General features: G+C 44.2%; 1 protein-coding gene across 1 annotated transcript in view; it reads right to left on the bottom strand.

Moving 5' to 3' along the window:
* Positions 1-11,296, bottom strand: part of LOC106737022 (synaptotagmin-like protein 2) — a 41,082-nt gene that overhangs the window by 24,687 nt on the left and 5,099 nt on the right. Inside the window, exons 2-5 of the mRNA XM_019487792.2 lie at positions 9,614-9,765; positions 2,585-2,696; positions 509-602; positions 223-316 (exon numbers count right to left, since the gene is read on the bottom strand). Of these exons, the coding sequence (XP_019343337.1) occupies positions 223-316; positions 509-602; positions 2,585-2,696; positions 9,614-9,765 (452 nt within the window). The remainder of the gene's footprint in view (positions 1-222; positions 317-508; positions 603-2,584; positions 2,697-9,613; positions 9,766-11,296) is intronic.

Below are 11,296 nucleotides of genomic sequence, written 5' to 3'. Positions count from 1 at the left end.
AACATACCAGGGGATCCAAAGCAAGTTTAGTGTAATTTAGTCATAGTAGGTTTCTCTCTTTCCTTTCTATCTCTGATATAGTAGGCTTACACACTTCAGGGAACCCAGTCTTACACACTGAAGTAAGAATGGCTCCACCTTCCTTATATACAAACCAAACAACTTTTTGTAACTAGATGCCATCCAGGTTGAATAATAAAAGTCCACACAGCTGAAACTTACTTTTTTTAACCAGCTGCAGGTTCTCTGCTGTAGTCAAGAACGGATTTATTCTAGTGTTGCTCCTTGCTGGTGACATATCGTTTATACTGGATGTCTAAAAAAAAATAAATCCTGTCAGGGTCTTTGAACAGACAAAACTGGAAAAGTGTGGTTGTATCTCAGCATGGACGCTAAGCAGTCAGGCCATCAGGAGCCATCAGGATTCCTCGATAAGCCAGCAGATGCAGCCTGTATGCAGACCGTAGGAATCATTAAGTGCAATACAGAGCCTGTGTGTGAATAGTACCTTTTCCGACGTGGATGGAAGCTTGGAGAGTCCTGGCTTGGGCTTTGGTGAGCTGCTACATCCCTTTGAAGAATCAAAACCAGCTGGATTAGATCTGCAGATGACAGACGTGTTAGCAAAGATGTAAGTTCCAAGATCAAAAATAAAATGGAAAAAGCAAGTTCCATAGTGAGGTTCCCTCCACAGGGTGATCAAACCTTTCCATTCAGCAATTTTTGCTATTTCTAAATTTTGCATGCTGTTTATGCTGACCCCTGTCTGCTAAGATCACTCAGGCCCAATGCTTTCAATTATTTTCCTCATTAGGATTTGAAATGGCTTGCAGCACAGCAAAGGCTTGCTCCTACATGGATAAATCCCCCATTGCAGTCAAAGGATGACTGTAGAGATCTCTCAGACTGTATCTCTGTAGAGATAATGATCAATAAAATAAATGGACAGGTTTAGCCAGGTCTGACCTAGGTTTATGCAGGGCCAGACCTTTCCAGTGAAACCCGTGGGAGGAAGCCAAGAAGAAGGAAAACGCCATAAGATTCCTCCCATGGATTCTCAGCCTCACTTCATTCTACAGAACAGATTATGGATCCAGCTCTTTAATACCCTCATATTCCTCAACTATCCACAGAGGATTGAAAGGACACCTGTGAGAAGCCCCATGGCTCTACTATAATTTTGGTCAGCTGCTCCCCTGTCCCACTTTACCAACTGGCTGTGAGGCAGGATCGTTCTACCATGCCTTCCCTAGCTGAAGGCTCTCCCAAGATTCCTGTTTGAAATGGAGGAGCCAAAGGCCACCTCTACATCCGCTCACATCTTCATTGCTTCCATTGTCCACTCTTTGTTCATGCCTGCATTCCCAGACATCCTGCTGCCATTGCAGCACAAGACTTCCTATTCCGTGTAAGAGAGATGCCCTTCTACACATGGTGCCAGGAGCAGGTCATGAGTAGGCTCCCAGCTCTTCCTCATTCAGTTCAGAGGCAGAGATTTTAGACAGTAGGAACACCTAGAATTATATTAGATAGTAAAAAACAGTAGATAGGCTATAAACCCTTATGCCTCGGGGCAGAAATCAACTGTTAACTGCTTGGTGGTTAGGACGAAAACTTCCTTGTGGACAGGTTACATGGTTCCTCACACCTTCTCAAGGAGCATCTGGTGGTAGCAAGAGGATGCTGGATAAGAGGGACCCCTGGTCAGATCTAGGATAGGAATGCCTGGCCTGCAAGTTTGACTGCAATGGGACTTCTGCCCAAAAAAGGAATGATAAAAACTGAGTAAGGATTTCAGGGTCTGGCCAAACAAAACAGAAGGCACATCTCTGCTGGGGATGCAAGTGCAGAGAGAACTTTCTTCTGTGAAAAGACTTTTAGATTCTGCCCTTTTAGTAAATACCCCACTAGACTGAACTAGGAGTAGCAGCAGCATCAGGCTACTTGTTTAATAATGTCTTGACTCACTTCCCACTTGCTAGGAGTAATTTCTTATTTGACTGACAAAAATACAAAAGGAGCTACAGGAAACAATCCACCCAAATGCAAATATAATAATGGCTTATCTATAGCCTAAAAACACAGAATGGGGGTCACCAAATTGCTTGTTCAGGTGCTTTTCGAGGCAGTTTTGCACAGTGCACATAAAACCTCTGCAGCATTCCAGATCATTGCAAAAGGGTGGCAAGGAACTGCCAGGAAGTGAGCAACTTCCTAAAGCAGCTCGCTTTGTTAACGGTGCACAAAGGCAAAAATTAAACATATTCAAAATTATCAATAATCTGAAAAAATTATCTGTAATATCCTGACACTGGCCATTGCTGCCTTTTTACTGGCCCCCTTATCAAATCATGCAGGAAAACTTTCATGGAATAAGGGCATTACCAGTCAGGATTAATGGAGAATACCTGGAAAAGAATTTACAAACTCTCAAACACACCCATTCTTAACAGAAGCATGAAAACTCTGTTAACTGGCCAAGATTTAACTTGTATTTAATATGTCATTAAAGTAACGGAGGCAACGAACTTGCAGTGTGTGCGGCCACCAGCCGGTACTTAAACAACAATCCTTACTGAGTTACCTCTCGTCCCCCAAATCTGGGGGGAGTTCAGGGGAGGAAGGACACCTTGCTTCTGATGGCAGGGAAGCTGCATTGCCTTCCAGTTCCTCGCAGATGTCTTTATTAGCCTCATCTATTATATAACAGAGAGGATTGAGAAATATTTAATTAGCAATTGTGATGGCTGCTACATTTTATGCTGGTGTAAACAAATGCTTGTTAGATGATGCATTCCAAAAATAAATCTGTAACATTAACACAGGGTAATTACGAGGGAGACAGGTTGGCTCACTTTTGCTCAGCAGATCTACCAGCTTCAATGGGGGTGGAGGAGTGAAAGCAAAAGATGCGTGCATAGAGCCACCACTTCCAAGAGCAGCACTATAAAAAGCATGTCCCAACCCTCTGAAATGTGACAACAGAAGCAGATCTGGTTAGTGAATTTATTACTGACAGAAGCTGTCAAACTGCTGCAAAACCTTAACAGGACACCACAGTGGCTGTCAATAAAGTTAATCCATTCCAGGATTTTAATTCAGCCATTTCCTGTTTCGAGTCAAAGTCATCTGATCTTGGCAAACAAAGGAGGCAGCCAATACAGTTAATAGAGAAGATCCCTATTGTTTGCCCTGGCACAGGGATAAGCCATGCCTCCCGAGTTCTGCCGTACCAACCGAAAGGAACAACACAAGACAGTTAGCTTCTGAACAATGTGCCAGTGAAGAAAAGCCATTGCCAAGACTCAACTGGTAAAAGAGTCTCCTGTCCACCAGAAGGCAAGAAAAGAATTAAAATCTCAAACAAGGATGAAGAAACCCAATTTATTCTGATCAGTAAAAAGAAAAATACAAGAGGCCACAGTGTATTTATTCATTACTAAGCTAGGTCTCTCTTAAAGAGTATATACACCTGTTACTAAAATTTGCCAACAGTTTTTGGAACATCTTCCATAAAATACACTATAAATAGGTGAGCAAATGGCTACACGTCGCAGAGCCCCATACAATCCATCGTGTATAAAATTACTTGCCGTTCAGCAGTACGTTTAGAAAAATGGGACTGCGCAGTTCTACGCAGGCAGGTTACGGCTCAACTGCCTACTCTTGGAGGCTGTCCCTTCCTCTGAAGCCTCCGGTGCCGGCCAGTGTCAGAGCAGTGGATGGCCAGTGTCAGTGTCTGATGTCTGTTCTGATCCAATATGGGAGAACCGGTGTTCCTCAAATCTAGAAAAACATGCTGGGTTCTTTCTGGCCTGTGCACCACTTTTCATCTGTCCTTACCTCTGCATGTACAACTCTCTAGTCTTCATCTGGGTTGCACAGGTGTAAGTGAGCCCAGAAAACTGAACCTGGAATTTAAGTAGCGGGACAGCTGCACAAAACAGAACCTTTCCTAGAGCTGTTGCTGCTCTGCCGTTAACACATGGCAGCCACTAAGGTTGGCAGCTACAGCGCCCTCACATGTAAAGGGAGCATGCTAGTAGTGCTGTTTTTACAGCCACTGTGCAGAGAGAACTGCGCTTGGAGAACAATCAGAGCTGTAACAAGGAAACGCAGCCTCCCGCCAGCTTGGAACGGACAGATCACAACAAACCTCTCACATTTATACCCTGCCCCTCATCCCAGAAAGGCCTCGACACTTGTAAATGCCACTCAGCTTGCATCTCACTCAAAGGCAGACCCAGACTTTTGAAAAGGGGGGTGAAGTTGATGAGGTGCATCATCATATTTCAAACAGCACATATTTTTCTCCAGTTAAAAATAAACTAGAAGCATTACTAACTGGCTAGAAGCCTTGAGCTGTAATATTCAGTTTAAGATTGAAGCCAAAACAAATATAACAGCCTTGGAAAGAGTTAAAAACAATCTGCAGGGCTGTGAAATAGGAGCTTTGTTACCAGGAGCAGCCGACAGACAGCAGAATGGCAGAACAAAGGCTAGCTGGACTGGTGGAGCATCAAGACCGTTAAAAAGAAGAGCGGGTCGTTAATACTTGTGGAATGAAGAATTCAGAGGGGATCAAGTAGTTCATAATGAACCAAGAAGTCAGCTGACTCCCTCGGCACTGCCTGAATAGAAATGCTACTGCCATTTCCATATAGGTGGTTATAAACTTTGGGTGGACCAGGAAACAAAAGGGGTGTGACTGTACTGCTGTACCTCCCTGGATCCACCCCTGAACTCACTACTAAATGCACTGCATCACATTTGCTTTTTCTGTACACTGTCCTTCAGGGAAACTTCAAATAAAGCTCCTTTCACCCTATTGCCACTTGCAGCATTTAAGTTAGTTAATACATTAACTAATCTCATTTTGGATTATTATACACCTAGATTTCTCTGTCAAATCAATTCTGTCATATCCGATTCCTTTCATCACAAACAAGTTCTGCACTGTCGAGTTAAGCACAGTAGCCTTGGTAACATTGAGGACAAAGTGACAGACAAATTCCATCTTAAATTAACAGTTGTTCAACCAGTTTAACATGCCCAGACATTTCTTTAAAAAAAAAAAATAGGTACAGCTAACCATACAGCTCTAATACTTTTACTGCTCCACCTTCTACCCATTTCCAATCACTTGGAAATTTAGACATTCAGCATATGAGATATAACACAGGAAACTGTCCTACAGGGAACCATTCTGCATCAGCCAGAAGATGAACTGGCTGCTCTATTAGGTGTTCTTTACTTCTCGTGCATTGATTTTTCACAGGATAAAGCACAAGTTGTTACCACTAACTTCATTAGATTGCTCACAGTGAGAACAAGGTAGGACAGCCAACAGAAAGCCTGTGTTTACCATCGCATTCCTCACAGGATTTAAAAACTATTCATTATCTCCAGCCTAGAGAGATGCACTCCGTGCCAAGCTCCGATCATGCCAGACAAAAGGTATGTCCCACTGCAGACTGCAGTCCAGCGCAGAGAAGCTATAAACAGTGGAGGTTGGGTATCTGAAGCAATATAGCCACAGCAGCATGCAGTTTAGCCAGAGCTAATTTCCACTGCTCTCACCAGGGTAAATAGGCCTGCTGTGAAGTCTGTATTACCACAGACAGAGTGTTTTTGGTACCCACACTAACTCATTCGCAGATGGCTCAGGTAGAAACATCTGTACCTCTACTACTGTACACTGCAGACTATAGTGAAAATGTCCCCTAAGTCCATCTCTTTATCTTCTGGATTTATAGGAGTGTCCAAGTGTATCCACATAAAACCACTAACAACACGAAAACCCTCTGCGGAGGTCACAGAATCTCTGGAACGTCTCATTTTGGGGGGTCCAATCTCTGCTTATTGGGCCTTTTTATGAAGATAATATTTTCATTTCCTCCTTTTCTCTGTGGTAGGAGTTGAGCAGTGAAAAGGGATGTCAGTGCCCAGCTGGTAGGACCTCTCCAAGATCCTTCCACATCCTAAGATAATGCCCAGGGCTTTCACCCAGGATTTATAGCCCTTCTCGAGTCATGGGAGCATTGTATTAAAAATGGACTTTTCGACTCTCTGCAGGATGAACAGCCCTGGTCTCCGTAGGGAAAGGGTAAAATTTTGACAAGACAGTGATCAGAAGCCCTCGTCTCACTAATTTTAGACTCAGGGCCATGTAGTACGTCCCGTTTTGAAAGATGCTAGTAACTCCTACCTGTGCGGGCCAAACGCTTCTCTGAGGGACACCAGTATAATTCTGATCTTTATCAAGGGAATCATCAAGAGAACATATGCTTCACTTATATGTTAAGGAAACATGTTTGTTTCCAGTTACCAGCAAGGGAATATCAGCATTTGGCAAATAACAGAAGTCTTTGATAAAAAGAATTGCTTCAGTGCCTGACATCTGACCTCTACCCAAAGCTGAGAATAGGTCAATGAGAAGGTAACGGGGAAAAATCTATTTGAAAGTAATAGTCACATAGATGTTCTGCTACTGATTTTAAAATCAGTCTTTAGAGAAAGATTGCGAGAATCAGGGGAAAGAAAAGAAAAGGAAGAATGGGAGAAGGAAGACCAAGGTAAAGTTTAACCACAACCTTAGATAATAATAAGGTTAACGACATTTGTCAGGGCCTTTTTAAACAAATATTTTTCCAGCTGTCCAAAATACACATTCAAAGACACATTTTTAGATGGATTTTTTTTTTAAGAGATTAACCTGAAAAAATATGTCTATTACTTCCCCTAGATCCAAATCACAACCCTAAGAGTTAAGTCTGAACAAAACAGGACTTTAAACATTTCTGCCTGTGGCTGCTCATCTCCTGACCTGGGCTGTTTGCTAATGATGTCAGGGTCGCTCACAAGGCAAAAAGCTAAAGACTGAAATTCAATGCTGGCTCTTAGCCAGCACACAAAAAAGAGGCCCTGTACTTGACCTTTCCCCATCACAATGACACAGGGCCTGCTGAAGCTCCTGCCTCTCTGTAAATATTTTTTAAACTTATTGACACTGTTGCAGACCCTAGAAAAAAAGCCGCATTCCAGAGTGGGCACCACCACGGCTGCAACTCAGTTGTGTTGGAAAGGGATTGTCATTTTTTCAGTTTCCACAAGTTTTATAAAATACAACAGTGCATTTAATCCCCAGCTCTTAAATAAAACCCAAGGAAATAGCTCTCCATGCCCCACTCCCCACCAAAAATCTGTTTACACTTTTAACCTGGAAAAATAATATGAGTTGCTCCTGCATTATTACAGCAACTCTGTAACCTGAGTTCAGTGAAACCCCCCATTGAAGATCAAGTATAAAAGGTGCTTCATATAACACAGAGGACCAGTTCTTTAATACAGAACCACTGACATCGGTGATCTATTCCAAACTACATCAACCGAGTGATGGTTAAGTTAAGAGAGAAATTAAAATAGTGCAAGGTCCTAATTCAAAGTAATTTTCCATGTGCTTAACTTTGGATACATGCTTAAGTTGCATTACTTTAAAAGCACACTTAAGCGCTTTGCTGAACTGGGGCTTTTGAGAAGGAAAGGGACTCAGTGTGAGAGATCCAGGTTGATGAGTACAGAAAAGCACAGCCTGCACTTTTAGAGAGTCTGAAGGAGGAAACACAGATGAGTTTAGTAAAGGAGCACCAAGATGAATGGGCAGAAGGGAAGATGGATATGAAGTGAAGTAAATTAGCAAAGGCAGACTGGCAGGTCACCTGATGCAGCATCAAGAGCAATTATAACTGTAGAGTCCTTGGTACACTTTGGTTAGAGCTGCCCATCATGACCACAGCTTGAGAGCTGGGAACTACCTCAGCATGTCTGCACAGCTGTGATTTCCCTCCACCACAAAATAATCAATCTAGAGATTGTGCAAGAGTGGCGTCCAGTCCTGCGGCATTTCTGCAGAGCCGGAACTGCCTGCTATTTATGTCCAGGACTGGATATGAATCATCCCCGCTGCTATTTCCACAAATGTTCAGTCAGAAGTGCCAATTCCAGCTGGTTACATTTGCACTCATCACGCAGCCCTGCCCCTCTCATAAAGAGCTGCTCTCTTCTCTTCAGGGCCCTTCGCAGTCAAGTCACATTAGTTGTGTTCCACAAACAACCACGGATTTCAGCTGCGTGTCAAATCAAGCACGGCGCATCCTGCATGCTGCATGGCACTAAGCCAAGCCCCCAGACACACCCTTGCCATGGCACCTAGCTTTGGCACTAGTCAGACATTTTGCACTTTGAAACTACATTGTCCCACCTCTGCTGGAGTTATTTCCTTGTACAGGATTACACTTGCTGCACTGTTTTGTCAGTCTTCTGCTGAAGGCACTAGGTTTGCATCCTCCTTCCTCCTAGCAGAGTGACAGGGAGAGCAGACTCAAGAAGGAAGGACCAGATCAAAGGAAGAAGCCATACACTTATCTCTCTTCTCAGTTCCCTTCTTGCCCATTGACAGTCTGGCTCCTGAAAGAGTTCCCTGCAGGACTGTACTGTCGGGAGTGGTGGTCACATCCAGGCCAGCCCCCCAGCCCTGCTAAGCACCTGCACAAGAGCAACAGGGTACAATGAGCTGGTGCTAAAGAAGCAGCACTCTCTCCTCTGAGCCAGGAACCACCGGGACTCTGTCCCCTCTGTGTAGGGAGGTGGACAGAGTAATTTACCTGAAAGCAACACATTCACCAGCTGTTCCAGTAGATTTAACTTGTAAGCTCTTCAAGGCAGGGACTCTTCCTTGCTGCAAATACAGCACATGGGACCACTGGGTGCTCATCTCAGCTGGGATCTCAGGAGCTGCTGCAATAGCAATAGTCATGCCTTGGCACAACGGGAGCCAACCTTTCTGGCAAATGCACCACATATTAGCCCCACACTCTCTCCAAGTGCCACTCCGATCCCCTTTCCCTGTTTGGTCTGTTGCTCTGCTTTCCATTCCCAGCCCTGTGCTGCTGGCCCAGTTTGCTGCATTGCTTCCCCCCCTATCTGCCACTGTGCTGCTTGTCCTCTCCCCAATCTCCTGCACACCACATGCCTGCCTTAGCAGATGCATCACTTAACAAGAAGAGATGATGAAGTGGGAGAGAAACAGAGAAATGGTGCCCTTAAACTCCTTCATCTGTATAGCAAGGGCAGTACAGTACAGTGAACCCAGCTCACTCCTCAGCAGAGAGAATGCACTTTGGAAACTTTCGGGCCAGAGCCACTTGCCATGTCTGGTGAAGCCATGCCAGCTGCACTGTAGCTAAATTTATCTCCTATTGATTCATGTCTGAATCCATTTTGTTTTGGCTCCAATTTTTATGGTACATGTCAATCCAGGGCAGGGAAAACAAACTAGGCACTACGTGCCACTTGCTCCCAGCTATGTCTTTAAAACAGGGATCAAGTGAACTTAATTGGTGCATAGGTCTTGCACTGGTCCTTTGCACCTGGATGAATTTCACCCTAACGTTGCCTCAGTTATAATCTCCAATGCTGACCAGAGAGCTTAGCATAGCCTCGTTAGAATGCAAATACAAAGCCTACTGCCCCAAAGGGCTCAACATGGAGGACCAGTGACTGAGTCTCACCTGTTGGGTCCAGGTGGATTTACATTGCTCTGCATGATACTTACTTTCTAGTTTGCCCTTTTTCCTTCTAATTGATGCTCGAAGCAGATCTGGCCCCTCTAGCTCCTCTTGAAAACGCTTTGCCTTCACTTCATAAAACCATTCACCCGTCACAAACTTCTTCTTCTTCTCATCATGGATAGAGCCTTGCAATCGTCTAGGGAGAAAAAGACAAATAGGTTATATGCAAAAAAAAAAGGCAAGAGGTGGAGAAAAAAACAAAATAAAACCTATCTCAATGTATTTTTATGGCACAAACTAGAAGTCCTAGGAGAATCCAGTTGACAGATCTCATGAGGACTTTGGAAAGTCTCACACAACACTCTGCTTTCAAATACCGTCTGAGAAAGCCAGAGAGACCGAGTTTAATCAAGGTATCATTGGACTAACATGGGGTTAAACAGATACATCTACACACAAAACACACCGACACAGCTGTCTGTTGAGGTGTATATAAGCATGCTAAAATTAATAACACTTAGTATCTCTGTAGTGCCTTTAATATTAAGATATTGCAAGTCTTTACAAATATTCTCCCAACATTTCAGAGAGGTAGAAATCTCTTCAGTGACTTCTGGGATAGAGCACAGTGGGTTGATTTAACAGTTAAGGATAAGAAGTAAAGGCAAATACTATTTACCATTAAAATGGAGGAAGAGTCAGGTGGGCTGCATGTAATTACTGAAGATGAAAGTTAGGCAAGACGAAGGGATGTCTGCACTGCTTTTGCAGCTCTCTCAAGCATGCTCTTCCACTCCACACACACCATTCCCAGAAACAAGGCAGTGATGCCACCCTGGGGTGCCTCCTCCCACTGCTGTCTCCAGAGTGCTTGAGAGCAGCAGTGAGAAGTTACCCTTTTAAGGCGGCTTTGTTGCCTCATTTTTGGGACTGGCACGTACCGGGTGGGAATGGATGGACTGGGTTTGTTTGCAAGTGGTGCTCCTTGGGAGCACTGTGGAAATGGTGCAGACATATGCTGAGCTAAAACACCATCCTCTTTCCAAATATGTCACTGCATCGTGAATATGGTAACTGCTAGACACCAAGAACTGGGTGTTACAAACCAGCTGAAGCACACGCTCCTCCAGAAAGAGGATGTGTCCACCTGTTGAGCTGAGGCGCTGGGTCTGTTCTGACTCAGCGGGAAGACTGCCATCCTTCGAATCACTGACGCTGCCTCCTGCAGCATGCACCAAACCAGTGGTCTCCCTTTCAGTTACTGACTCAGCTTCACCAATGTTAGATGGTGAATGGAGCTGAAATTGCAATGCGAGGAAAGGTACAGGCAGACAAGGTTCCTTGGGTGAATTTGATATCTTTTATTAGACTCACCCAAATGGAAAGGTACAGCGCATTCAGACTTCCTGCTAGTAGTAGCTTGTGTGTCTCCTCTCTCGCCTCTAGTATTTTACTGACTGGTATAGATATTCTATGACTCAGCGGTACCCCAATGCGGTCAATGGTTAGTGGCATCAGTCAAGGGCTACATAAACCTATCTCCCCTTGGGAAATACCTAGTGCACTCTTATAAAGGCTCTGGAGGCAGCCAGGCAGCTTAGCATACGGAAGATCAAATGGACAGCTCCAGCTGGCATCCAGCACAGAGCAACTTTACCCACACCTAATAGCGCCTTACTTCTTGCATAATCACATTCATTTCCATAGGACCGAGCAGCAAGGGGACA

The sequence above is a fragment of the Alligator mississippiensis genome, chromosome 8, assembly GCF_030867095.1.
Source record: "Alligator mississippiensis isolate rAllMis1 chromosome 8, rAllMis1, whole genome shotgun sequence".
In the NCBI taxonomy this organism is placed as follows: Eukaryota; Metazoa; Chordata; order Crocodylia; family Alligatoridae; genus Alligator; species Alligator mississippiensis.
The sequence above is the reverse complement of the archived record's forward strand: the minus strand, read 5'-3'. Positions and strand labels throughout refer to the sequence as shown.